Source organism: Lolium perenne, chromosome 2 (genome assembly GCF_019359855.2).
Source record: "Lolium perenne isolate Kyuss_39 chromosome 2, Kyuss_2.0, whole genome shotgun sequence".
NCBI lineage: Eukaryota > Viridiplantae > Streptophyta > Magnoliopsida > Poales > Poaceae > Lolium > Lolium perenne.
In genome coordinates this window covers 214,611,621-214,638,199 of record NC_067245.2, presented here as the reverse complement: position 1 = coordinate 214,638,199, position 26,579 = coordinate 214,611,621, and the positions used below count along the sequence as shown (strand labels likewise).

Below are 26,579 nucleotides of genomic sequence, written 5' to 3'. Positions count from 1 at the left end.
AATGGAGTGATAATGCGGTCGAAGAAAATATGCCATGCCTTTTAAATATCTAGAAATCTCGAAAGTCTCCAATTTCGCGAGTATAAATAATGAATAATTAGAACTTATCTTGTATATACTAAGGTCCAATCAATAATAAATCTCTGTTATCAAGCAATGTTATTCATATTGAACATAGAATATGAGTCTATGTTTAGAGATAATAGTCTATGTTTTTGATTTGCAGTCGATTTTGCGCAGTGTTCACTTAAACAAGCAAAACTTTATCATACGGATCTGTTTTCAACGTATGACCACTTAAAATTTTCAGAAAAAACACGTACAACTAAATATATTCACAAAAAATCAAGGTAGGGCGGTTGCCCTACCTTGTCCTACTGGAAGCTTCGCCCCTGTTTGTGGGACATATTTAACGGATGCTTCTCTATACTACCATGGTACCGTCGACGAAAAGGCTGTCACGGTATAAAGATAGATCAGATCTACAATGCCACACTGGTTCACGTCCATGTCACGAACACTGAAGCATTTCCGAAAATTAATCTTGTGTCTAACCTAACATTCGTCTAGTCTATTTTAATTACCTCTAGTGTCTTTATATATTAGATCCAGTTTACATAGTCTGACTCTAATATATGTAATGTATACACCCCTACTTCAACGATGATGATTTTTTGTTTGTACATAGTTATATATAGCTCGCTAGTTAGTGATGTGATGGATCGATATAGCTAGCATGCTGCAACTCAGCAAGTACACTCCGGTCTGCACGCACGCACGATCGCTTTTGATCCGGTCCATCAATTAATCCAATCCAGAAATCTATCACCACGAGCCTACTCGTATTACAAAGTCTTGTCTTGACCGATTGATAGATGGATGGAGCTAGGAATGGAAGGATCTTGTCAATTCGTCATGCACAGTGTAAAGGACCTGCTATCATATTTGTTAAAAAAAAAGGGACCTGCTATCGTTTCATCCATCCATCGATCGACATATGTATCCAGCAGCTAGCAGTTCATCAATCTCCATCCCTGAGGGCATCTCCAGCGGTCCGACGCATATTTCTGTTCGTTTGCGTCGGTTACGCGCACAAAAAAACGTCCACATGTCTGCATACGTCTGTCCTTTCTCCAGCGGTGCCCTTCCTCCAGCGGCAGGAACACATTTATTTGACCGCATGCGTGATTAGAGAGAAGAGAGGGGGAGAGATTCTATTTGTGTGGCTAGGAATGACCGCATGATTAAAGGAGGAGAGGGAGGGTTGCATGCAGCCCAACCGGACACGAACAGACGCGCGGACGCGTCCGCACAGACGCATTCCTGCCGCATATTTGGTCCATATTTGCGTCAGGACGGACACTGCGGACGTTTTGCGTCGCGCCGCTGGAGCGCGTTTTTTGTCTGTGCAGACGCAAACGGACGTCGCTCCGCTGGAGATGCCCTGAGCCCATTCGATCGATTTACACTCCACATTCTTTTTAAGAAACACACAAAATATTTGCCTCAGTTTATAAATTAAGACCGGTTTAACCGAAGTTGGCAAGTTGCCCGACCCGTGCTTACACTTCACAAAAGTTAATTACCTGCTGTACGTATGGATAGGTATTTAATTTAGCGTCCATGGATCAATTATGTAAACGTACATGCACTCTCCCATGCATGTCACAAAATCTATTGCCGTTGGGTGACCCTTAATTAACTTTAAGTATATACAAGGGTCTTATTGATACCCTTCTTTCAAAATTAGGATAGTCAAGGTCAAATTTTTGTGAACTTCAATAAAATGTATAGAAAATTATATCAACATCTACAATATTGACTCAATGTTATTAGAACCATCATGAAATATATTTTTATATTATATACATCTGGTATTATAGAAGTTAATATGTTTTTATCTTCAATAAGTTTAAGTTTATAACGTTTGAATTTAACCGAAACTAATATGCATCCTAACTCGAGATACTGTAGCGGGGCTTTTGTTTCTTAGTTTTTTTTCTATTTTTTGGTAGTGTGCATCCGTAGTGCCATTAGGGCGGTGCGTTGTTGCAGAGGCTGGGTGTAATTAATATCTTTTGATATTAATATATTTCCTTTATCAAAAAAAAGGTAAGCTAAGTATATATCGTCTGTTGATGGAATCGCTTAACATTACAAACCGGACAACACTCAGAGCAAGTGACAATTACAACACACCACCACATAATAGAAAATAGAAAATAAATTAGCATTATGCACGATATCATATTTATCTTGGGATTGGTGGCCATGAATGCATGCATCATGCATGCAAGCATGCAAATTATCAATGTCTACCAAGCTAGTCGTTCCATCAACTGGGTTGCACCGTCGGCCGCCTCACAGTCACCGTAGAAGAAGCTGCCGCGCCTACCTCCGCTCGGCAGAATCATCAATGGCTTCTGCTCGTGCTCGTAGCTGCTGTTGCTGCTTTCGCCGTAGTACTGCCGTCGTTGATGATGATCCAGCAGCAGGCCGTCGCCTGTCATCACGTTGTGGCCCGTGCCATTCTCGGCTGCTTCTGGAAACAGGTGGTGGCTACCTTGCGTGGTATCCTGCTGCTGCAACTGCAAGCCACTGCAGACGAAGCTCTCCAGGCCAACCGCACTGCTGTCGTTTCTGATGATGCCGTTGCCGTAGGTGGAGAGGTCAAAGTAGAGTCCGCCATTGTCGACGGAGCACAGGGACGGCGAGCCAGACACGAGAAGCCCTGAAGATGCAGCAGAAGTAGCGTGGTGGTGCTGCTGCTCGAGGAAGAAGCCGCCGCAGGGGTGCACTACCGCTGGTGGAGGAGGGGAAGGAGCTGGTACTGGTAGGCCGCCAGCTGCGGCGGCGATGAGGAGATGCAGCTTCTTCTTGAGCTTGGTGTTCCAGTAGTTCTTGATGTCGTTGTCCGTCCTCCCGGGGAGCTGCGCGGCGATGACGGACCACCGGCTCCCGATTCTGGCGAACAGGCCGCAGATCACCCGGTCCTCCTCGTCGGAGAAGCCGCCGTGCTTGATGTTTGGCCGCAGGTAGTTGAGCCAGCGCAGACGGCAGCTCTTCCCGCACCTCCTCAGCCCTGCAAATCCCCACACACAGAGATCGAGTTGAAACTTGGAATGCATGCATGGATACTAAAAAATGACGAACGAGTACTGCACATTGTGTACCAGCTTTGGTGGGGAGCGCGATCCAGTTTCCGCCGGTTCCATAGCTGTGGATGTACTCCCTGAGCTTCCTGTCCTCCTCGGGTGACCATGGCCCTTTCTTCACGCTCCCCTTGTCACAGCACGGAGCTCGACCCATCTCGATTTCTTCCTTCCTTCCTCTGAATGCAAGGGGGAGAGACAAGTTTGGAACAAAAACTTGATAGGCAGCTACCCAGGGTAGGAGATATAAATATAATCCAGTGTGGCAAATAATTCAATGGAGGATGGCTGCCTGGCAGCAACGCACTGTCATCTGTAGTTTCATGTACAACATCTCTCTCTTTCTCTCATGACAATGACAGTGACATCCATCTCTCCCTTTGCAATGTCATGTCATAAATCTTTGCAATGTCATGTCATAAATCTCACATGCGCACGGACGGCCCAAACAACTAGACAACACACCTCACCATTTCATCACCCATTGTACTTTTCGACCCTCTTCCTTTTTGTGCATCATGTCCCTTAACTTACAACGCACACCCTCTCTCTAGTCATGACTAGCTACTGGAGTACTACAAAGGGTCAGTTAAGGACAATCAACACAGCTGCCATACTAGCTACGTACTCTGAATAAGAATTAAGGTACTGTAGATGGATCACAATATTCACCTAAGTAAGACAGATATATGTTGCTGCATAAACTAGACAAAATAGAAATGAGATCTTAACAGAATGGACACAATGCAAAAGATTGCTCGCTACTTATATACTACTACTAGACAAGTAAATCAACCCTTGTCGACATGCATGCATGATGATTGCTCTCTCCCCTGCCTCCATGGATAAACAAAATTATTCGACAAAGGTCATTGTAGATCTTACGAATTACAGAAACATAAAACATTCATAAGTATTTTGAGAAAATAATGCAAGGGATTCAGTAAAATTAATATCACTTGCAGTTTCTCAATTATTTTATTTCAAAAATATTAGATTTATTTTAAAATTTACCAATTTCTCTAACTTATTTTGTGTTCATTTTGTATTTCCTCTGGTTTTCACATATCCCTTATAACATTCTTTGTTTTTACTTCAATGTAATTCTTTATTTCCACAATTTAGATTTTCTAGAGTTTCTTAACATGCTCTCACCATCTTTAAATCAACCAAGCTTTTTAGAATAAGAGTCCCTTTTTTGTCTAAATCATATGTCCTTGCCATTTTCTATAGTTTTGAACCTATTGTTTGCCAACAATTGGGCCGAAACGTGTTGAAAGCAATACTCGCACGCCATTGCCAAACCAACATGTAGTGGGGTAAGTAACCAAATTTAGACCGTTTTGGTTGAGAGTATGTCAGCTTCGCACCCGAGCTCCATGGAGCTTTTTTTTGTAGCTTCAAAAAAAATGGAGCTTGTTTTCAAAACTTAGAAAAAAAAATCAAATTTAATGATTTAAAAAATAAAGATAAAGAATGTAGTCAAAGATTTATTCTACCTGTGTGTAAATGTTCAATACAAATTACCTTATATTATATCCTCGGAAAAAATGACAAATGAAAATCTAGGAGCACGAGCATTGCAACTTTTGAATCTTCTGAAATTTATCCAATTTATCTCTTTTTTGCTAAGTCCAAATTATAAGACATTTTACATTAAAAAATTGCACGCGTGTAGTGTTCATGGTTGACTACATTCAAATATTTTGTTTGGATATTTTTGGTACATTGAAATCAAGTTTTTATTTTTTAAAGGGCTCTATGGAGCTCGGGTGCCAACGCCATTTTTCAGTTGGGTGAACAACTCTATAGCTTCATCAGTAGTTAAAGGGTCAAAATTGATTTTATTTACTTTTTAGAATTCTAAGTGCAACGTATACGTACAAATGCATGCAAACCACCTCATGCACACGCTCAAACAACTCGATCTACTCAAAATTGGAGTCACAAAATATTGAAGTTGACAAAGTCACCACATTAATTTAGAAGCTTCAAGATTGATGCACCTTCCTTATAATCTGTACTCCCTCCATTCAGGTTGGTATGTCATGCACACATCTCTGATCTCTAGATCATCAACTTGATCAACGTAATACAAATTATATATTATAATATATATTTATTTATTTTTTCATATATATATTATTAGAAATTTAAGATGTTACACTTTCTAATGGTATACTTTTGTGTTGTATTATTTATATTATATTTATAAAATTGACGATGTAGAGATACTTGCAGAACTTAGTGTCAAATTTATATTAGCTCGCTTTCAATTTACACACATGACACATGTGTATGAACGATGGTACACGTCGTGCGACGAATATTGTCCGCATAGACAAATCAACAGAACCATCCATCCATCGGTATTGTTCTAGCTCTACCGACCTATTCTCATCAAAGAGAGGGTGGATGTGATATTTTGCAACAGGAAGGGGAAGAAAGAGCACCATCGTTAGATGGGCTGTCTACCAAAATCATACTCTATACTAGCAAACGCATATGTATTTGGAGATCATGGACATCATAAGAGTAAATCCATATAATGGATTTGACCCATCAAAATATGTACTATAGGCTACAAACATTATTTTTATCATTGAATTCACTTTCGGAATATAAAATTGGTAGTGTACTTTATATTGCATAACTAAATATCATTTCATTGCTCAAATTGATAATCTAAAAATGTGTACAGTGCCTAACAAACAAAAAGAGAGGTAGTGCACTTGCAGCAAACTATTCTCAATCTGAAAGTGTCACATCATATCGCATATAACTCAAGTAAAATTGCTAGGTAGCTAATGATGACCGAGGAGACACCTCCGTACACGAAATAATGTCGCAATTTTGTTAAAAATATACAACATCTTTTGTGCATATAGCTCAAGGAAATCGCTAGCTACCTAATGATGACTGAGGAGACACTTCCACCCAAAAACGAATGTCTCAATTTTATCAAAATATGCAACATCTTCTGTGGAGAGAGAGGAAGTACTAAGTATCAAAGCCGTCGCATCATACGCATTGCATATGTCTCAGTCATTCTGGTCTTCTGTGGCTAACTAGCTATGTTTGTTGCGTCACTTTGTAAGTAGAATATCGCTATCTTCAACTCCATCCTCAGTCACTCATTGATGCATCTGTCTTCGATGTTATGTTTGTCCTGTATTGCTTCATCCTAATTAAATTGTTGATTATCACTTCCTTCCGTCTAAGTAGAACTCGTGGATGTTCAGATGGCATTTAGTATTATTTCTCTCACTGATATCGCAAATTTGTTTGGGAATTGGTTAGATGGGTTGCGAAGAAAGAGAAATTCCAAATTTGAGTTGAAACATGTGTTTTACTTTGGACCATAAGAAATGTTCAGAATAATAATATCTTTAACAATGCAAAATCATCTTCATTTATGCCAGTAATCTAATTGGCTACTCACTGAATCTGTATGTGATCCTCCATGCAACCAACGGAGAAACATGAGGATTTAGCTACTGGATTCAACCAGCTAGAGACGGTTGCTAGAAATTTATACAACCAGTGAAGATGGTGTTTTGATCGTAGGTCAACATATTAGTGCAGAGTCAGTACATGTTGTCTCTCTTTTTAGGTGATTGATACATGTATCGACCCGTGCGACTCATGATATTTTTTTTTGTATGACTCCCACGTTATAATAAAGTAATTGAAGCTGCATGCATTGATTGATGGAAAGGTTGGGGTCGTTGTCGTGTTTTCAAGAAAAAACTAGCACTCTTGTTTTTGATAGAGGGGATATATTAGTATCTAGAGATACCAATTACACCTAGCATCTACAACAACGGAATACACTAATGACAGTACGGATGCACATAGTAAAAAAAGGAAACTAAAAAAATAAAAGTCTCTCTACGGTATTCCAGTTCTAGCAGCAACAATACATCCACCATCAAGACAACAACTAAACTCCAGGCTCTCCAAAAGTGACGTCTCTAAAAAGGGAACGATGCACAAGCATCATCGTCGTCTGATCAAAAAATCTTAGATTTTCACCCTGAAGATAGTCTCCGCTCTCAAAACAATGCTTTCTACAAGGCCATTGATAGGCACAACCAATTAAAACCAGATCTTCAATTTTCACCATAAAAGGTTAGACTCTGAACTTCACATGTGCTATTGTCCCTACTTGCATATTGTTGCTGCGAAACCCAGACATCAATCAAATCTTTCAACATCACAAAGACTCGAAGCTCCATTGCTAGTCCTGCAATTCGTCTTTCATGATATTCTCCGTCTATGATTTTACCATGGATCAGAATGTCATATAGGATGGCCTTCATGATATAGTACTCATGGTCCATTCTACAAATATAATTTCTGAAAGGAATTATTAATGGGCGGAACACACGTACCGGAGACAGAATAGGCATTGTATATCCAACAGATTCTTTGATAAGAATGCACATTGCACGAACGTGTACTGCGGCTATAGCTAGCTAGCTAGTAGAATGTACCCTACAACACTACGTGTATGGGAGTAGTACTGGAAGGTAGCGAAGATGATTTTCTCTGGGGTACACTTGCAAACGGTTGAAAATTGGTACTGCATGCCAATAACCATCCAATTACACGTACGTCGTACAGTTCATAAATATATACACGTAAGTAAGCACATATACGGTGATACATAGTATGCGCATGCCGTTAGAGACACTCTAATTGGTAAGCATCTGGCATTGGATGCAATGATCATTAATCACGTACGTGCATTTATAATGGGCTACTTCACTGGTTGTTGGCATTTTTATCCTCTAGACCTCTACTTCTTGTTTTAGGCTAGTCATAGTGGGGAGTAACTTAGACTAGTAACATATGTCATGTTACTAGTTTAGGTTACTACTTTCATAGTGGGTAGTAACTTATATGTGGTGTCATGCATTGTGTCATTTATGATGTTGTAGACTCATCTTGCATTGGGGTGTGTGATGTTATGGTAACATAGCTAGTTACCACCTCACCCTCTTTCTTCATTTATTGGTATGCTATGTCACCAAAATGCCTTGAGATGTGTGATGTTACTAGCTATGTTACTCCCACTATAAGCAGTCTTAGGGGTTTACAAAATCTTAGCAGGTGACGAAACGGTTCCCTCCTGTTGCGGCTATTTGGAGGTGCTACCTAGGGGTGGAGCCACAAACATAATTAAGAAGGGGTATTTATGATGTTACGAGGAAACACAAAGGGTGAAAATATGGCACATACTTTCTTATGGCTTCTTCTTTTCTTGAGTCGGAGAAGCTAAAAAAAGCAGGTGAAATCTCACTCGGATTGCCTCCTGCTCTACATCTTGGAGTTACTAAGCTCTTTTGGTATGCTCTCACTGAGCCCCAGCACATTTAGAAACAGTCGAGTTAGATTGCCCAGCTCAAAGACAAATGTTGGCAGTTCCGCGTTGAAGTTGTTCTATGATATATTAAGTTCTTTCAAACTTTTGAGACCGACGGGAGGAGTAGTTTCAAATAGAAGTAAAGTAAATAGATTCAAGTTAGCCCAGTTTGGTTCGGCCTTTTTTCTCAGAAAATTTCAAATGATGAATTTGGGATGTCATGCCCTCTACCTTGTTGGTATATATGGAATTGTTTTCAAAGACAAAATGTCTGAAGGCCCCACATTTGGTTGATTCTTCCTGCCCAAATACAATGCAAATCCTATTAAACTGCGTAAATTTCCTCCGATTAGGGTGAGATGGGGCATGGGCATGCATTGGTCCATGTGCTCGGCAGGCGATAGCGGCATGGTTAAAAAAATTGTGATGGTGTTGAGTTATATTCGATTCAGATTTCTCTGCAGTTTTTGTTAGTTGTTCTCCACCTTAATCTTCCATTTTCTCACTGGTGGTTGTCGCCCGTGAGCTTTCCTGGGCAGGGAGAGGATATATTCCCCTCCCTTACTTGTACAGATGTGTTGGGGACAACATGAGCACAAGGTTTATTCTTGTGGGCTTAGTAATGTTTCTCAGCGTTGTAATGGCAACTCCTTTGTAATGGATGTTATACATGATATCCTTGGCTTACAACATGAAAATGGACCAAAATGCATGGCTCTTTTCTAAAACTTCAGCACTAGATAGATCTGAATTTTTCACAAATTGGTCTCTTTCTATGACGTCCAGGGTAGGGCGTCATGCTAGATAGTATAATGTGCTGGCCTAGGGTACCATGGTAGATATGACGCCTCAGGCCAGGGAATCATGCTATCTAGCACGGTGCCCTAGCTGAAGTTTCATAAATTGGCATTTTTTTGTGCCCTAGCTGAAGTTCCAGAAATTGGCATTTTTTGTCCATTTTCTTCATGCAGTGAAGTGGGCAGGTTCTATATTGTGGGATGATTGTCGGATGCTTTTCTTGCCCTAAGGTGATATCACCTTCAGCCGATGGTACGATGCCCTTCAAGCTAGGGCAAGGAGGGACAAGGGCCCACTTCAAACATGGAGGGGGAGAATGTATCCTATGAAACGGCACAACTTATGCACCAGCTGCACCGGTGTATTATGGGCCTTTGGATGTAAATCTAAGAAACATGGTCCAGTGAGAAGGGGGGCTGCTTGCACAATTACAGAAAAGGCCTTGTAATGTCTTCGAAATTAAGAAAATTGTCCTCTAGAGAGTACAGATCCGGTCATGTCTCTCCGAAACTCAGGTCGTCTCTCTCCTTCTAGCATGTTCTGTGCTTCTATAGCACATGCGAGCTCGGGTGAGCCAAGTTTCTCTCTCTATCTTATTATCATCCATGCAAATTATTTCTGTATTGGGGATTTCTACTGGGAATTGTGGTATGGAGAGAAGCTCGGGATGGTATTGGGACTGGGATCTCATTAGATCTCAGATTTTTCATGGGGGCTCCAAAGCTCATGAGATCAGGAGATTGATTGAATTACACTTGGCTATGTTTGAGTGAAATTCATCGTCGTTTCCGTGTGCTGGAAGCCAAAGGATCTGACTTGCAGCGGTACATGGGAGGGCAAGAGGAAGACGATGAGGCTGGGACTGGGAAGCATTTTCTTGCAATTTGAAGGTATTAAAAGGATTGCTTTGTAAAATTTACCAGCGTTCCACCTCTGGTTTAATCTGGTACCCTCATTTTCCATCGAAAGGCTCATAAACCATGATGCAGCTAGTGCATAAATTTTTTGTTTTACATAAAAGATATCTTAACCTTCAACTATCACAGTACATGATTACAAAGCACTAAAAAGAGCAAGAGCTATCAATAGTAAGCTGCACATAACAAATTCTTGAAAACCATGCTAAGTATAGAAGGTACCGAAGACTACAACAGGAGTCAAACAGCGGTCGTTTGTCCGACGATAGCTCGGGCTCGAACTTGTTGCGGTTGCAATCTCCAAGAGTCTTCTACGTGCTCCATACCAGTTGATGCCCCGCGGTTGACTCTCCCAACGGTCTATCTGGCGTATGCACTTGAGGCTTGTAAGGATTGAGCTGTGGATATTGAATAGCCTTCACCGAGCTCAAACTCAAAGGGTCCCCGCTGTCAAATCTGAGGATCAACAACGAAGGTGCTATCGTCCACCTCCGGTGACACAGCCCGAACAACACAGGAACGGCACCTTCCACATGAGAGTCATCAATCGAAGTTAAACTTGTGCAGCATAAGAACGTAAGATAAGCTTGCTCTATTACACCTACTAGGCTGCCATTGATTGAAAGTTGTTGTGTATGAACACAGTAATGCTGCAAAGATGTGACGATTGTACTAACTTTGCTCCTCAAGTTCACACAACTAAAATGATTCCAGTTGAAATAGTTTCTCCGGGCAGGAGTTGAACCGAACCCAGGGATCTCTATATACATCTCATTCCAGGCTATGTTGACATACCCACAAATGGAGATCATATTCAGAATAGAGTTGCCATCAGGAAGATAAAGCACTCGGCAGTTCATCATGGATTTGAGCGCCATTGCATCCACTATCAGCACCTGGCCATTATCTTCAGTTCGGCCATAGTGAACATCACACACAATAACCGGAAGTGCATAAATTTGTCTGTTTCACTGGATGCACTCTCCATGGAGGGAGATGGTCAGATACCAGCTCGCTTATCCTGGATCACACAAGGGTGTGTTTCACCTAAGCTCATGAATCATGAGTATGGCATTGTCCTAGTGCTTTGTTGGCGATGGAGGGCTTCCATGTCTGCAAGCTGGACTTTTGTTTTTTTCCTTTTTGTTTGCTTACTGGTTTTGTTGCTTGTAAGCTGCTTTCACCATAATCGTTTGGACCCGTATTAATTTAAAGTCGAACTTAAAACCTTTCATCAAAAGTTTGCGCCTCAAGAGGCCAATATAACACTTACAAGGTCAGGATAAACCAGAGTACAGTACACAGTAGTATTGTTGTTCTGCTAAATTGGCAATCCACATAAACAAATATAAGGTATGGTCCATGATTTAATTACAATATGGTGCAAAATTGCAATAACAGAAGTAAAATTTACTAGCTAGTTTTTTTTCAATACAGCTTCTGCACTCGGCCACTCGCACATGTACTACATATGGACGCACACCATCTTCATCCTCTTCTTATTCATAAATAATATAACACGCCATATATTCCATACATAACAAACATAAGACATTCAAAATATTCAGGTTACACGCATCTGATTGGTGCCTGTCGTGCCGTGCCACGCATAAATATAATCAGCAGTGTCTCAGCACCATCCGTCATAGCATGCACCCCATCCATTCCTTCCGAAAAACACCTAGGTAATCATGTTCTCTCCTCAATACTACTGGCTACAACATTCATCAATCAAACGAACCATCTCAAAAGTCTACAGCCCTCATCAGTCCTCCGACAGCCCCGACTTGCTCCTCAGGTGCTCCTTGAACTCCATGATGTCCCCTCCCCACCGCGTCACCGCTTGATTCTCGCACACCCAAATCTCCTCTGCCACCTGGTTGATCAGCCGGAAGTCGTGGCTCACCAGCACCAGGCCACCATCCCACTCCCTCAGGGCCTCCGCCAGTGAGTCGATCGTCTCGATGTCCAGGTGGTTTGTTGGCTCGTCCAGTAGCAGCAATTGCGGCTCCCGCCAAGCCAGCCACGCGAAGATCACCCGGCTCCGCTGCCCGTCCGACAGGTTCCGCATCGGCATCACCTGCGCCTTGCCTGACAGCCCGAACCGCCCAATCGCTGCCCTCATCCGCTCCTCCTCGTTGCCCGGATACTCGTTCAGCATGTACTGCAGCGCCGACAGCTCCAAGTCCAGCTTCTCCGCCAGGTGCTGGTGGAACTGCGCGATCCGCAGGTGGTTGTGCCGCCGCACCATCCCATCCAGCGGCACAAGCTCACCCGTCATCAGCTTCAGCAGAGTGCTCTTCCCCGCACCATTCGGGCCCACCAGCGCCACCCGAGAGTCCAGGTCCACGCCAAAGTCCAGCTTCTTGTAGATCAGGTTCTCTGGCGTGTACCCGAACGTCACCTCCACAAACTGCAGCACAGGCGGCGGGAGCTTGCCAACGTTCGTGAAGCGGAACGTCAGGATCCTGTCCCTTGCGACCTTCTCTGTCAGCCCACCGCGCTCCATCTTAGCAAGCGTTTTCTCCTTGCTCTGAGCCTGCCGTGCCAGCTTTGCAGACCCGTGCCCGAAACGCGCGATGTACTCCTTCATCGCGGAGATCTGATCCTGCTCCCATCTGTACTGCTTCATCTGGTTCTCTTCCAGTTCAGACCGTGTCTGAATGTACTGGTCAAAATTACCAGTGTACAGCTTAAGCTTCCTGTTCTGCATGTGGATGATATTCGTACATACTCCATTCAGAAAATCTTGGGAGTGTGATATCACAACAAGTATACGGTCAAATTTCTTCAGTGTTTCTTCCAACCACACACATGCCTCAAGATCTGCAAATATTGGCTTGCAAATGTTAGTCCACAATAGCATATTTGTCTTCAGAGATCGTTTATCCCAGTCACCCTCAAACACGCTCACTTCAGCGAGAACAGGCACTTGAAAGATATTACGCTATTTACAAACATTCCTAAACATGATAAAAATACGTGTGCCTATGAAAGATGAGAAAATAAAGGCCTGCAGGTGAATCAAATAATCTATCAGCGCTGTCTAACAATCAACTCAAAGTAAATCTAGGGCCAACTGGTACCCCTGAATAATTAGAATCGATGTATGAAATCACATTTCATCCTACCACTGACCAATTTAGTAGGTCTAACAAATATGGGATTTAATACCCAAATGTGTCAAGACATAAATTCATGGTGATATATGTGTTAAGAAAACCAGTACCGCTAAATAAGTAGAATCGTAGTACGAAATCACATTTCATCCTACCACTGACCAGTTTAGTAGGTCTAACAAATTCAGGATTTAAAACCCAAATGTGTCAAGACATGAAACATCTATGTTCATGGTGATATGTGTTAAGAAGACTAACAGATTCTACATAGCCGAAGCATTCCTACTGAAGGTACATACCACTGTTCATCATAATGAAGGAAGCCATGCCAGAGCACTGGAACTCGGCAAAATGAAGCATATAAAAAAAAACATAGACTCTATATGCATCAATTCACAACTATGAACTCACTGTAAACTGGGGAGAATACTTAGGGATTCTTTGTTTGCCTTAATCTCACTGATAATAGATCACACCCTTCACATAGGGAGATCACCTAGCAATTCAGCTTATGCTTTGGACTGAAGATAAGCCCTACACAGAAGACATTATCTTGCTAAAAAGATAAGCAATCTCAGCCAGCCTACTTGAAGACAAGTATGTTCAAAATTGATGCGATTCAACCCTCAAACAAGCATGTATTCGTTGACACTCTAAAATACCAAGCTGACGATATTGCATTGGACTAAATACATGGGACATCCAAGAAACCTGCCCCATTTTAACATTCAAAACTGGCTAATGCATCGCAATCTAGAATGTGCCAGATTCAGTCATGGAAAGCTCAGTGGAACATGTTATTTTGTACTAAAATCCACACTTCTAACACTGGTTACAGAAAGTCTCACCGAGATGATTGGTAGGCTCGTCAAGCAAGAGGATGGTTGGGTTCATGAAGAGAGCTCTAGCCAAAGCAATCCTCATGCGCCAACCACCAGAAAAATCTCTAGTTTTCTTGGCCTGCATCTGCTTGTTAAAACCCAAGCCAAACAGAATCTCTGCAGCACGCTTCTCTGCGGTGGACGCATCAATTGCTTCTAATCGCTCATAAACACGCTCTAAAGCTTCACCTCCACCATCATCCTACATATGCCAGCATGGAAATTCGTCAGAACATCTTCAGAAACGATCCAGTTATGGCTTATAAGCACAACATGGAAGGCATGTCAAAAGGAGCAGGTTGAAAAAAAAACATGATGATAATAACAAGTTTGATTGATCAGAAACATACTTGAGCAGCCAAAATCTCAGCTTCCTTTTCAAGCTTGACTCTCTCTTCATCGCAACTAATGACTGCTCCAAGCGCGGACATGTCCGAAGCCTCGATCTCATGGCTGAGGTGGTAAATATCCATGTGCTGAGGTATTGGAAGCTCTCTATATCCTATTGCTTTGAGAAGGCAAGACTTTCCACAGCCGTTCAGACCAAGAAGACCATAGCGCCTGAGATGGAGTAAACCCATTCTGAAACAAGATGACAAAAGCTAGATGCTTGGAATGAATGCGATCATGGCATTATTGTAATAATACCTGCCATAGTTGAGCTCCAGCTCGGTGTCTACAAGTAGATCGTGGCCGTGGAATGTTAAAGTGAGAGACTCTATCTGCAAGCGGAGTGATCGAGATAGAAAAGTGTTAGATCATATCATGCCCTACCTTAGTGGAAAATGCCTGGGGCATTGGGAGCAGCAAGGGAAAGTTATGCATGATAATTTGGTAGCAGGATTGAAAATGTCTACGGGAGTATATGGGAAATTTGCTAAAGATTTGAATCTTACATTCTATGAAAATCCTACAGCCCAGTCCAAAAGGGCCTAAAAGTGTGATAGATGATGAGCCGGATCCAGGCATCAAAAGGTAGTATAGTATCGCCTGATCTAGCAGTATTGGACTGGTTGGGGGCATCTATCTATGGAGGTAGAAATAAATTATTCTAAAAGTTTGTCATATATATTATACTCACAACATGGAGTAATCTGAGACAGAATCAAGTACACATCATAGTTTCTGTTTGTTTTTTCCACCTTAGGAAGATTAGTTTTGGTGTGGATGCGGTAGTTCATCCACAAAACACGCACAGGCAGGCAAGTGCTAGTAACAATCTCTAACGACAGCATTCGAAAGATTAATCTGTAACTGTCATATAACAGAAAGAAAAAGAGAGGGGGAGCTGGGAACGGGAGATCTCTCTCACGTGGATGTCCCTGGAGAGCGGGTGGGAGGTGAGGACGGCGGTACAGGTGCGGTCGGAGAGGTGGACGGCGGCGAGGGCGTCGGCGGCGGCCTTGGCGGAAGAGGAGGTCGACGAGGGGGTGGGCACCTTGGCGCCCCTCTTTGCGGCGGCGGCGGCCTTCTTCTGCGCGGCCTTCTTCTTGCTGGCGTCGGACACCATGGCTGGCTGAGAGGGAGGTGGCGCCGGTGAGTTCCGCCGGGACGGGAGAAGAAGGAAGAATGATGGGCTTGGCCTTCCTAGTTCCTTCCAGAAACCTCTTCCTACTTCGACTCGTCCACACAGATTGTTGACACGTGTTGTGGCTCTCTTCTTTGCTGCCGCCACGCGTCCATAGGCATGAGCTCCCCATCCAGCCAGGTGACTTGTGCTAAGTCAAACATTACAAAATTGACATTCTTCTTTAAAAATAGCAGTATTTATGGCTCCAAAATAGTATTATTAAATTTATTAGTTATAGCAAACTAATTTGATATGATGATATCAGATGTGTTGCTATTTTTTGTAAAATGTTAAAAGTTTAACTTAAGCAAAAAATAATTGTACTACACATCATTGTGCCTCTCATGGATTTTCCCCTTATAAACAAGGGTGATGGATTGTTTAAGAAGGTTGCAACTTGCAAATGGCTTTCCAGCACACACTCAAAACACAAGAGTAGGATAATTGTCGAGGAACTTTTGCTGCAAAGGTCTTGCAAATAAAAAAATGCAACACTAACCTAGAAGCACCTCCAACTAGCTTTCGTGTAGCCCGCAAATGCCCTCCATCTCCATCGATGACGGAGCATAGGCCGAAGGGAGAGAAGACGTGGCACCGCCCGAATACCCGAGGAAGCTCCATCTCGATGAGGCTTTGTGTGTAGGGATTCGTTGCATAGAAAACAAAAAATTTCCTACCGCGAGAACGCAATCCAAGCTAAGATGCAATCTAGAAGACGGGAGCAACGAGGGGATGATCAAGACTAACCCTTGAAGATTTCCAAAGTCTATAAGAGTAGGCTCTTATTGCTGCGGTAGACGATCACTTGCCGCTTGCAAAAGTGCGTAGAAGATCTTGATCACGGTGCCACGATCGGGCAGCACCTCCGTACTCGGTCACACGTTCGGTGTTGATGAAGACGACGTCCTTCTCCCCGTTCCAGCGGGCAGCGGAAGTAGTAGCTCCTCCTTAAATCCGGCAGCACGACGGCGTGGTGACGGTGGCGATGGATAACTCTGGCGGAGCTTCGCTAAGCGTGCGGGAGAGGTGGAGGAGAGAGGGGGCGGCTAGGGTTTGGGAGAGGGGGTGGCCGGCCTCAAGGGGTGCGGCCAAGCTATGGCTCTGTGGTGGCCGGGCCCCTCCCCTATGCCCCTCATTATATAGGTGGAAGCCCCAAGAGTTGTAGTCCAAGTCTTCGAATAAGACCCCAACACCAAAACTTCCCAAAGGTGGGAAACCTACTCAAGGAGGGAGTCCTACCCAAGGTGGGACTCCCACCTTTTCCTTAGGTGGGGTGGCCGGCCACCATGGGTGGAATCCACCTGGGATTCCTTCCCCTTAGGGCTGGCCGACCATGCTAGTGGAGTCCCTCCGGGACTCCACCTTCCATAGTGCCATTCTTCCGGACTTTTCTAGAACCTTCTAGAACCTGCCATAAATGCACCGGATCATTTCCAAACTTGGAATATGACTTCCTATATATTAATCTTATTCTCCGGACCATTCCGGAACTCCTCGTGATGCCCGGGATCCCATCCGGGACTTCGAACAAAACTTCGAACTCCATTCCATATTCAAGTTCTACCATTTCAACATCAAACCTTAAGTGTGTCACCCTACGGTTCGCGAACTATGTGGACATGGTTGAGTACTCTCTCCAACCAATAACCAATAGCGGGATCTGGAGAACCATAATGGCTCCCACATATTCAATGATGACTTCAGTGATCGAATGAACCATTCACATACGATACCAATTCCCTTTGTCACGCGATATTTTACTTGTCCGAGGTTTGATCATCGGTATCACTCTATACCTTGTTCAACCTCGTCTCCTGACAAGTACTCTTTACTCGTACCGTGGTATGTGATCTCTTATGAACTTATTCATATGCTTGCAAGACATTAGACGACATTCCACCGAGAGGGCCCAGAGTATATCTATCCGTCATTTGGATGGACAAATCCCACTGTTGATCCATATGCCTCAACTCATACTTTCCGGATACTTAATCCCACCTTTATAACCACCCATTTACGTAGTGGCGTTTGATGTAATCAAAGTACCTTTCCGGTATAAGTGATTTACATGATCTCATGGTCATAAGGACTAGGTAACTATGTATCGAAAGCTTATAGCTAATAACTTAATGACGTGATCTTATGCTACGCTTAATTGGGTGTGTCCATTACATCATTCATATAATGATATAACCTTGTTATTAATAACATCCAATGTTCATGATTATGAAACTAATCATCCATTAATCAACAAGCTAGTTAAGAGGCATACTAGGGACTCTTTGTTGTTTACATATCACACATGTATCAATGTTTCGGTTAATACAATTATAGCATGATATATAAACATTTATCATAAACATAAAGATATATAATAACCACTTTTATTATTGCCTCTTGGGCATATCTCCTTCACTCTCCCACTTGCACTAGAGTCAATAATCTAGTTTACATTTGTAAAGATATAACACCTTGGCTTTCTGGTGCTTTATCATGTTTTGCTCACGGGAGAGGTTTTAGTCAACGGATCTGACATGCTCAAAAACGTATGTATTTTGTAATTCATTTGCGTCTCAACGCATCACTCATTTCCAAATGAGTCGGCATTAAATATGTTTGGTCTTTCTGGTGGAACCTTAATTCCGCGGTCTGAAATATGTCACTAATATTGTCACACACAATATAGCTTCAAAGTTCTGACTCTGTCGGAACTACACCAAGTTCTCAAAGAACCTCTTGACTTTTAACATCCTTTGTCATTGTCAAAACAATGACATACTCTGTCTTATTTTGTAGAATCTATCATAATATTTAGAACTCTTCTAAATCTAGCATAGACAACTTCTAGCTTATTTGTGCTATCTTTTAAACAACACTTAGTCTAATTTGAGATTGAAAATTTTATTTTCATATGTGACAAAACAAATATCGGTGCAACACCTTACAGCGATTTGTTTGTCATTTCTTCATACAAAACTATATATATATCCTTGATTCTTCTTAAGTACTCAAGAATATTCTTACTGTTTTTCAATGATCATCACATGAATCATTCTGGTACATGCTCATAACATTTTTAAAAGCACATGACATCTGATTGTGTACATATTATTTGTGATCTATAATCACTCATGTGTTTTTACTCATTGAGTGTCAGATACACTCAAGTCTTGTTAAACCTTCACATGACAAGAACAGTTTCTTAATATTTCTATATTGAACTACTTCAATATCCATTCTATGTACTTTGACTAAACTTATTATGTGTTTCAATCTATCTTCATAGATCTTGACACTAAATATGTTTCAGTCCATATACTTTCATTGAAGTTAATTTTCAATGAAACCTTTTAATCAAGTATTACATCATTTATAACCAACTATATGTCATCTACATAAAGTATTATAAATATGTCTTAGCGCTCCCACTTAATTTCTTGCAAATGCAAGCCTCTTCATCGTCTCTGGTGAAATCAAAAACTCTTTGATTATTTCATCTGGTGAAGATTCCAACTCCGTGATACTCACTTCATCCAATTGAAGTTTGTATACATATCTAGTATTCCACGGCCAGCAAAACTCTTGGTTGTATCTTGTATACACCTTTAATACACACTTCTGTTAAGTAATGTATTTTGCCATCCTACTAGCATATCTCATAAAAGAAATATGTAGTGATTACTAGAATAATCCACATAGACTATAAGCATTGCTACGGAAGATCTAATCTTATCGTAGTCAACTCTTTGAACTTTGTCGTAAACAACTTTTCGACAAGTCGAGCTTCTTCAATGATATTTCATCCAAGTCCATCAATTTTATAGATCCATTTACTTTCAAAAAGTATTCATCTATCTTGGATTTCATGGCGTGTAGCCATTTTAACGGAGTCAGGGCCCATCATAACTTCTTTGTTTGTAGTTGGTTTATCATTGTTCAAAATCAATCCTTTGTCCACAAATCATTTATTTGATCACAAAGTAAACCATACCTACAAGGTTCAATATGTACTTCAATCTCCATGGCTAAAACACTTTGTAGTCATGGGAGCCATGATCGTCGTGGTCGCTTCCGGAACCAATTTCCGATGCTGCGCTACTCTGATCATTATGCTCAGGTTCATAAACCTTATCAAGTTCTATTGTCCTCCCACTCAAATACTTCGCTAGAAAACAATTTCTTGGAAATAAGCAAGTAACATTAACAAACACTTTTGTCGTTTACTTCATAGTGGAAAGAATTCCCAATCAATTCTTTGGGTTAACCAACAAAGACATTCATCCGATTTTGGTTGTAAAGTTTTAGACCAAAATTTAAAGAAAGGACTATTAGGGTTTATACCCATGCCATAACTCGTATGGTGTCATTTCTACGGATCATGATGATGCTCTATTCAGTGTAAAAGCGGTAGTCACTAAAGCATAATCCACAAAAATATAATGGCGTCATAATATTTTATCTCATCATTAATCCAACAAGGTTTGGATACATCTCTCGGATACTATATTATTATTATGATACTCCAAGAAATGTGAGTTGCAGAACAATTTCATGACTCTCTTAGATGTTCGCTAAAACTCGTAATTCAAATATTTTCACCATGATCCAATCATAGATATTTGACTTTTCGATTACGATGATTTCCACTTCATGCTGAAATTTATTTGAATCCATTCAAATGTTTCAAACTTCTTCCTTATTGAATATATCCACATATATACTCAATTCATTGTTGAAAGTTTTCATGAAGTAGAAGAATCTCCCGCACACACCTATGCCCAGTGAACCACATATATCATTATGTATGTTTTCACTAAGTTAGTTGCCCGTTCAACTCTCGGCCTATGAACGGTATTTCAGTCATTACCTTTTAGAAAAGATTTTGCAAGCGCCAAACGATTCAACAAATCAAATGACTCCAAAAATCCATTTGCATGGAGTTCCTTCATGTGTTCCTTTCTAACATGACCTAAATGGCGGTTCCACAAATAAGTGGAATTCAAATCATTTGCCTTATGGCATTTTAGCGTCAGTGTTATGTATGTGTGTTTCACCATTAAGATTTATAATAACTTATCCATCGTACATGGAGTAATGTCATAATTTGAACAACTCATTGTTTTCATTTGACCAGAGCAAAATAACAATTATTAAGTTATTTATTATAAATTCTAAGGGCTAGATAGAATGCCAACGACGAACATAATAACACTTTATTTTTGTTCCAGACGTGCATTCCTATCATATTCCTTGTCAGTCACTTAGGCCATTGTATTCTTGTATTGCGTTGTTTTGTATGACACTTCATACCAACCAATATAGTACTAATACCCAAGAATTTCATAGTGTGACTTAACTAGGAATACAACCATAACATGTATATCATTTATATACACCTGAGCTAGGCCTTCTAGTCTTTTCTTTTCTTTTTGCCAAAATATCTTTTGCAGTTTCTCTTTTAGCTTTCCTCATTATTCAGAGAAACACTTTAACATTATTAACTTCTAGATTTGTTGGTCAAATACCAATAACCTTGAGGTTCTTACTTTAAGTTTGATCATCATATGACAAGTGTTTCAGATTTCACTATTAGTAACTTTGTAATATGATGAACAATTTCACTCATAATTTTATCCATTGTATCATGATGACTTTCTGAGACCATGTCTGTACATGCTAGGCTCATAAAGTTTAACCTTGGTATTCGCATGTGCAAATCTGGCTTGCACCCGTTGTATGCACACGTAGAATCTATCACACCCGATCATCACGTGATGCTTCGAAACGACGAGTCTTAGCAACGGTGCATACTAAGGATGATAACTTCATGGATACGCAAATACTATTAGTGCCCCAATAGTTGGAGGATTGTGACGCCTGGCGTATGAGTTTATGTAGTCTCACCAAATTTATATTCTATCATCTTGCAATAAGGTCTTAGATATCACATATATCTCATACCTTGATTATTTCTGAAAACTAAATTTTCAGCTCCTTACTTTTCAAACAGATTTGAACTTCAAGTTTCATGGAGACAAGATAACTTTAGGTACTAATTGAAACCATAGCTCTTTGAATCAACAATGTGAGGTTTACTAAAAGTTTGCAATAGGACTTAATCAATTCTTGATTCTTTAACAATACGGTACCAATCCGTAAAGTTTCTTGTCAGATTTTAACAGTATTTCTATCTCAATAACAATACTAGCGCATGGTAGAAAACGGATGCCAATACTACAAAATTAATTCAAAAAACTACTCAGACTATGTTTATGATAATTAGTTCATGTTTTAATCTAATTACTAATGAACTCCCACTTAATACAACATCCCTCATAGTTGTTAAGTGGTACACGATCCAAATCCAGTACACCAAAACCGATCATCACGTGAGATGATGTAGCTTCAATGGTGAACATCAACATGTTGATCATATCATCCATATGACTCGTGTTCAACCTTTCGGTTTCTGTTGTCCCGAGGCCATGTCTGTACATGCTAGGCTCGTCAAGCAAACCCAAGTATTCCGCGTGTGCAACATGGCTTACACCCGTTGTTTGTGAACGTTGAATCTATCACATCCGATCATCACGAGATGCTTCGAAACGACAAACTGTACAATGGTGCATACGAGGGGAGAACACTTTATTATCTTGATATTAATGTGAGGGATCAGCTTATAATGCTACCGTCGCGATCTAAGAAAAATAAGATGCATAAAGGATTAACATCACATGCAGTTCATATGTGATATGATATGGCCCTTTTGTCTTTGCGCCTTTGATCTTTTTCTCCAAAGCACGGACATGATCTCCATCATCTTCGGGCATGATCTCCATCATTGTCGGCGTAGCGTCAAGGTCCATGGCGCCGTCTTCATGGTTGTTCACCTCATGTAGCAACTATTACAACTACTTTGAAAAACTACTCAACATGAAATTTAAAGACAACCATAAGGCTCCTGCCGGTTGCCACAATACAATAATGATCATCTCATACATATTCATCATCACATTATGGCCATATCACATCACCAAACCCTGCAAAAACAAGTTAGACGTCTCTAATTTGGTTTGCATATTTTACGTGGTCTAGGGTTTTCGAGAGAGATCTAATCTACCTACGAACATGAACCACAACGGTGATACTAGTGTTGTCAATAGAAGAGTAAATTGAATCTTCACTATAGTAGGAGAGACAGACACCCGCAAAGCCTCTTATGCAATACAAGTTGCATGTCGAACGAGGAACAAGTCTCATGAACGCGGTCATGTAAAGTTAGTCCGAGCCGCTTCATCCCACTATGCCACAAAGATGCAAAGTACTCAAACTAAAGACAACAAGAGCATCAACGCCCACAAAACCATTGTGTTCCACTCGTGCAACCATCTATGCATAGACACGGCTCTGATACCACTGTAGGGATTCATTGCATAGAAAACAAAAAAATTCCTACCGCGAGAACGCAATCCAAGCCAAGATGCAATCTAGAAGACGGGAGCAACGAGGGGATGATCAAGACTAACCCTTGAAGATTTCCAAAGCCTATAAGAGTAGGCTCTTATTGCTGCGGTAGACGATCACTTGCCGCTTGCAAAAGCGCGTAGAAGATCTTGATCACGGTGCCACGATCGGGCAGCACCTCCGTACTCGGTCACACGTTCGGTGTTGATGAAGACGACGTCCTTCTCCCCGTTCCAGTGGGCAGCGGAAGTAGTAGCTCCTCCTTGAATCCGGCAGCATGACGGCGTGGTGGCGGTGGCGATGGATAACTCCGGCGGAGCTTCGCTAAGCGTGCGGGAGAGGTGGAGGAGAGAGGGGGCGGCTAGGGTTTGGGAGAGGGGGTGGCCGGCCTCAAGGGGTGCGGCCAAGCTATGGCTCTGTGGTGGCCGGCCCCCTCCCCTATGCCCCTCATTATATAGGTGGAAGCCCCAAGAGTTGTTGTCCAAGTCTTCGAATAAGACCCCAACACCAAAACTTCCCAAAGGTGGGAAACCTACTCAAGGGGGGAGTCCTACCCAAGGTGGGACTCCCACCTTTTCCTTAGGTGGGGTGGCCGGCCACCATGGGTGGAATACACCTGGGATTCCTTCCCCTTAGGGCTGGCCGGCCATGCTAGTGGAGTCCCTCCGGGACTCCACCTTCCATAGTGCCATTCTTCCGGACTTTTCTAGAACCTGCCATAAATGCACCGGATCATTTCCAAACTTGGAATATGACTTCCTATATATGAATCTTATTCTCCGGACCATTCCGGAACTCCTCGTGATGTCCGGGATCCCATCCGGGACTTCGAACAAAACTTCGAACTCCATTCCATATTCAAGTTCTACCATTTCAACATCAAACCTTAAGTGTGTCACCCTACGGTTCGCAAACTATGTGGACATGGTTGAGTACTCTCTCCAACCAATAACCAATAGCGGGATCTGGAGATTCATAATGGCTCCCACATATTCAACGATGACTTCAGTGATCGAATGAACCATTCACATACGATACCAATTCCCTTTGTCACGCGATATTTTACTTGTCCGAGGTTTGATCATCGGTATCACTCTATACCTTGTTCAACCTCGTCTCCTGACAAGTACTCTTTACTCGTACCGTGGTATGTGGTCTCTTATGAACTTATTCATATGCTTGCAAGACATTAGACGACATTCCACCGAGAGGGCCCAGAGTATATCTATCCGTCATTTGGATGGACAAATCCCACTGTTGATCCATATGCCTCAACTCATACTTTCCGGATACTTAATCCCACCTTTATAACCACCCATTTACGCAGTGGCGTTTGATGTAATCAAAGTACCTTTCCGGTATAAGTGATTTACATGATCTCATGGTCATAAGGACTAGGTAACTATGTATCGAAAGCTTATAGCAAATAACTTAATGACGTGATCTTATGCTACGCTTAATTGGGTGTGTCCATTACATCATTCATATAATGATATAACCTTGTTATTAATAACATCCAATGTTCATGATTATGAAACTAATCATCCATTAATCAACAAGCTAGTTAAGAGGCATACTAGGGACTCTTTGTTGTTTACATATCACACATGTATCAATGTTTCGGTTAATACAATTATAGCATGATATATAAACATTTATCATAAACATAAAGATATATAATAACCACTTTTATTATTGCCTCTTGGGCATATCTCCTTCATTGTGATCCAAAGACAAGGTCCACCTCACCGCATGAACCATGGCAGTTATGATGCAACGGCTTGGGAATAGCCTCGGGTCCCACGGATCCCAAATATGAAGCCTCTGCTCGATGCCCTAGAGGAACACAACTGGATCCGTCTACCGCTCACTGCTCTCCTAACTCCTGACCACCCTCCGATCACTAACTCATATATAACTTCCTACTGGTCCCGCAACGGATGCCCAATATAGTGTCGTTGAAGCGAGGTCAAGTCAGAGTAACAAAATACCACGTCGAGGTCGACATCGTTGCCGCCCCAGAAACCACGGTCAAGAACCAGTAACGCCACCAACTCGTCAACGACGGGACCAAGAGCACCATCGCATAGCAAACGAGTCGATACACACTTATTCTCCGTGGTGACACCTCCACCGCCACAAAACTGCCGGAAAACACAATACTCCTAATATATTCACACTCGAAGCACAGATCCGAAAATTCCCCGCTCTCTCGTGGCCGAGGCGTCAAACAGAGAGTCCGCGGTGGAAAGAGAAAAGTGTGTCGCCTCTCTTTTCACCTATCTCTCAAAGTAGAAGAAAGGGAATACGGGATGGGGTTTGATGGATTCAAAGTTGTTTTTACCTCTCTGTTTGTTTGGTGTGAGATAGGAGAAGATCGGTAAGGAAATTTTACATTATAGGTATTATCCCCCTCATCTTGACTATACTCAAAGTTGCTCTCATACCAAACCTTGTTTGCCATTCACCTTTAGGTTTGCGATCCACAAGCTTATGCAATGTTATTTACCAAACCACATCTAATTTGTAGCCATCAAATTGGAGGAGCCCTAGCGTGATTACATTCATCCATCCCAACAAACATTGATTGACGCCAGACGCATTAGCAAAGGTGATATAATTGTTGCTTGATGTTTGCGGTGGACTCACTACTAAGAAAAAGGTTACCCGCGGTGCACCACTTTTTGCTACCAGTGGCACACTATGCATACGCCACGCCTAGCATGTTGGAGGTATGCCAAAGAGGCAATAATAAAGTGGTTATTATTATATATTTGTGTTTATGATAAATGTTTGCATTCCATGCTATAATTGTATTAACCGGAAACATTAATACTTGTGTGTCATGTAAACAGAAAAGAGTCCCTAGTAAGCCTCTTGTTAAACTAGCTTGTTGATTAATAGATGATCATGGTTTCCTGATCATGAATATTGGATGTTGTTAATAACAAGGTTATGTCATTTGGTGAATGATATAATGGACACACACACATAATAAGCGTAGCATAAGATCAAGTCATTAAGTTCATCTTGCTATAAGCTTTCGATACATAGTAACCTAGTCCTTCGACCATGAGATCATGTAAATCACTTACACCGGATGGGTACTTTGATTACTTCAAATGCCACTGCGTACATGGGTGGTTATAAAGATGGGATTAAGTATTCGGAAAGTATGAGTTGAGGCATATGGATCAAGACTGGGATATGTCCATCCTGATGACGGATATATATGCTCTGGGCCCTCTCGGTGGAATGTAGTCTAATTAGCTTGCAAGCATGTTGATAAGGGGTGGCCCGATCTTCTCAG

At 41.6% G+C, this 26,579-nt stretch overlaps 2 protein-coding genes across 2 annotated transcripts; both read right to left on the bottom strand.

Annotated features, from left to right (window-relative positions):
* Nucleotides 1-2,206: 2,206 nt before the first annotated feature.
* LOC127330427 (uncharacterized) lies at nucleotides 2,207-3,514 on the bottom strand. The gene is made up of 2 exons (XM_051356639.2): nucleotides 3,174-3,514; nucleotides 2,207-3,082 (listed from the first exon to the last, which is right to left on the bottom strand). Exons 1-2 carry the CDS (start codon nucleotides 3,307-3,309, stop codon nucleotides 2,316-2,318), a joined length of 903 nt encoding a protein of 300 aa, XP_051212599.1. The 5' UTR covers nucleotides 3,310-3,514; the 3' UTR covers nucleotides 2,207-2,315.
* An 8,195-nt stretch (nucleotides 3,515-11,709) lies between these two features.
* LOC127334816 (ABC transporter F family member 1) lies at nucleotides 11,710-15,842 on the bottom strand. Its single transcript, XM_051361352.2, has 5 exons — nucleotides 15,548-15,842; nucleotides 14,884-14,957; nucleotides 14,586-14,796; nucleotides 14,203-14,437; nucleotides 11,710-13,061 (listed from the first exon to the last, which is right to left on the bottom strand). The coding sequence occupies exons 1-5, from the start codon at nucleotides 15,743-15,745 to the stop codon at nucleotides 12,001-12,003; spliced, it is 1,779 nt and encodes a 592-aa protein (XP_051217312.1). The 5' UTR covers nucleotides 15,746-15,842; the 3' UTR covers nucleotides 11,710-12,000.
* Between the last annotated feature and the right edge of the window lie 10,737 nt (nucleotides 15,843-26,579).

Coding starts and splice junctions, on each gene's coding strand:
- LOC127330427 (XM_051356639.2), bottom strand. CDS start 3,309: ATGGGTCGAGCTCCGTGCTGTGACAAGGGGAGCGTGAAGAAAGGGCCA. Junction 3,083..3,173: donor CGCGCTCCCCACCAAAGCTG/GTACACAATGTG, acceptor GGGGATTTGCAG/GGCTGAGGAGGTGCGGGAAG.
- LOC127334816 (XM_051361352.2), bottom strand. CDS start 15,745: ATGGTGTCCGACGCCAGCAAGAAGAAGGCCGCGCAGAAGAAGGCCGCC. Junction 14,797..14,883: donor CTGGAGCTCAACTATGGCAG/GTATTATTACAA, acceptor ACTCCATCTCAG/GCGCTATGGTCTTCTTGGTC. Junction 14,438..14,585: donor CTGAGATTTTGGCTGCTCAA/GTATGTTTCTGA, acceptor TGGCATATGTAG/GATGATGGTGGAGGTGAAGC.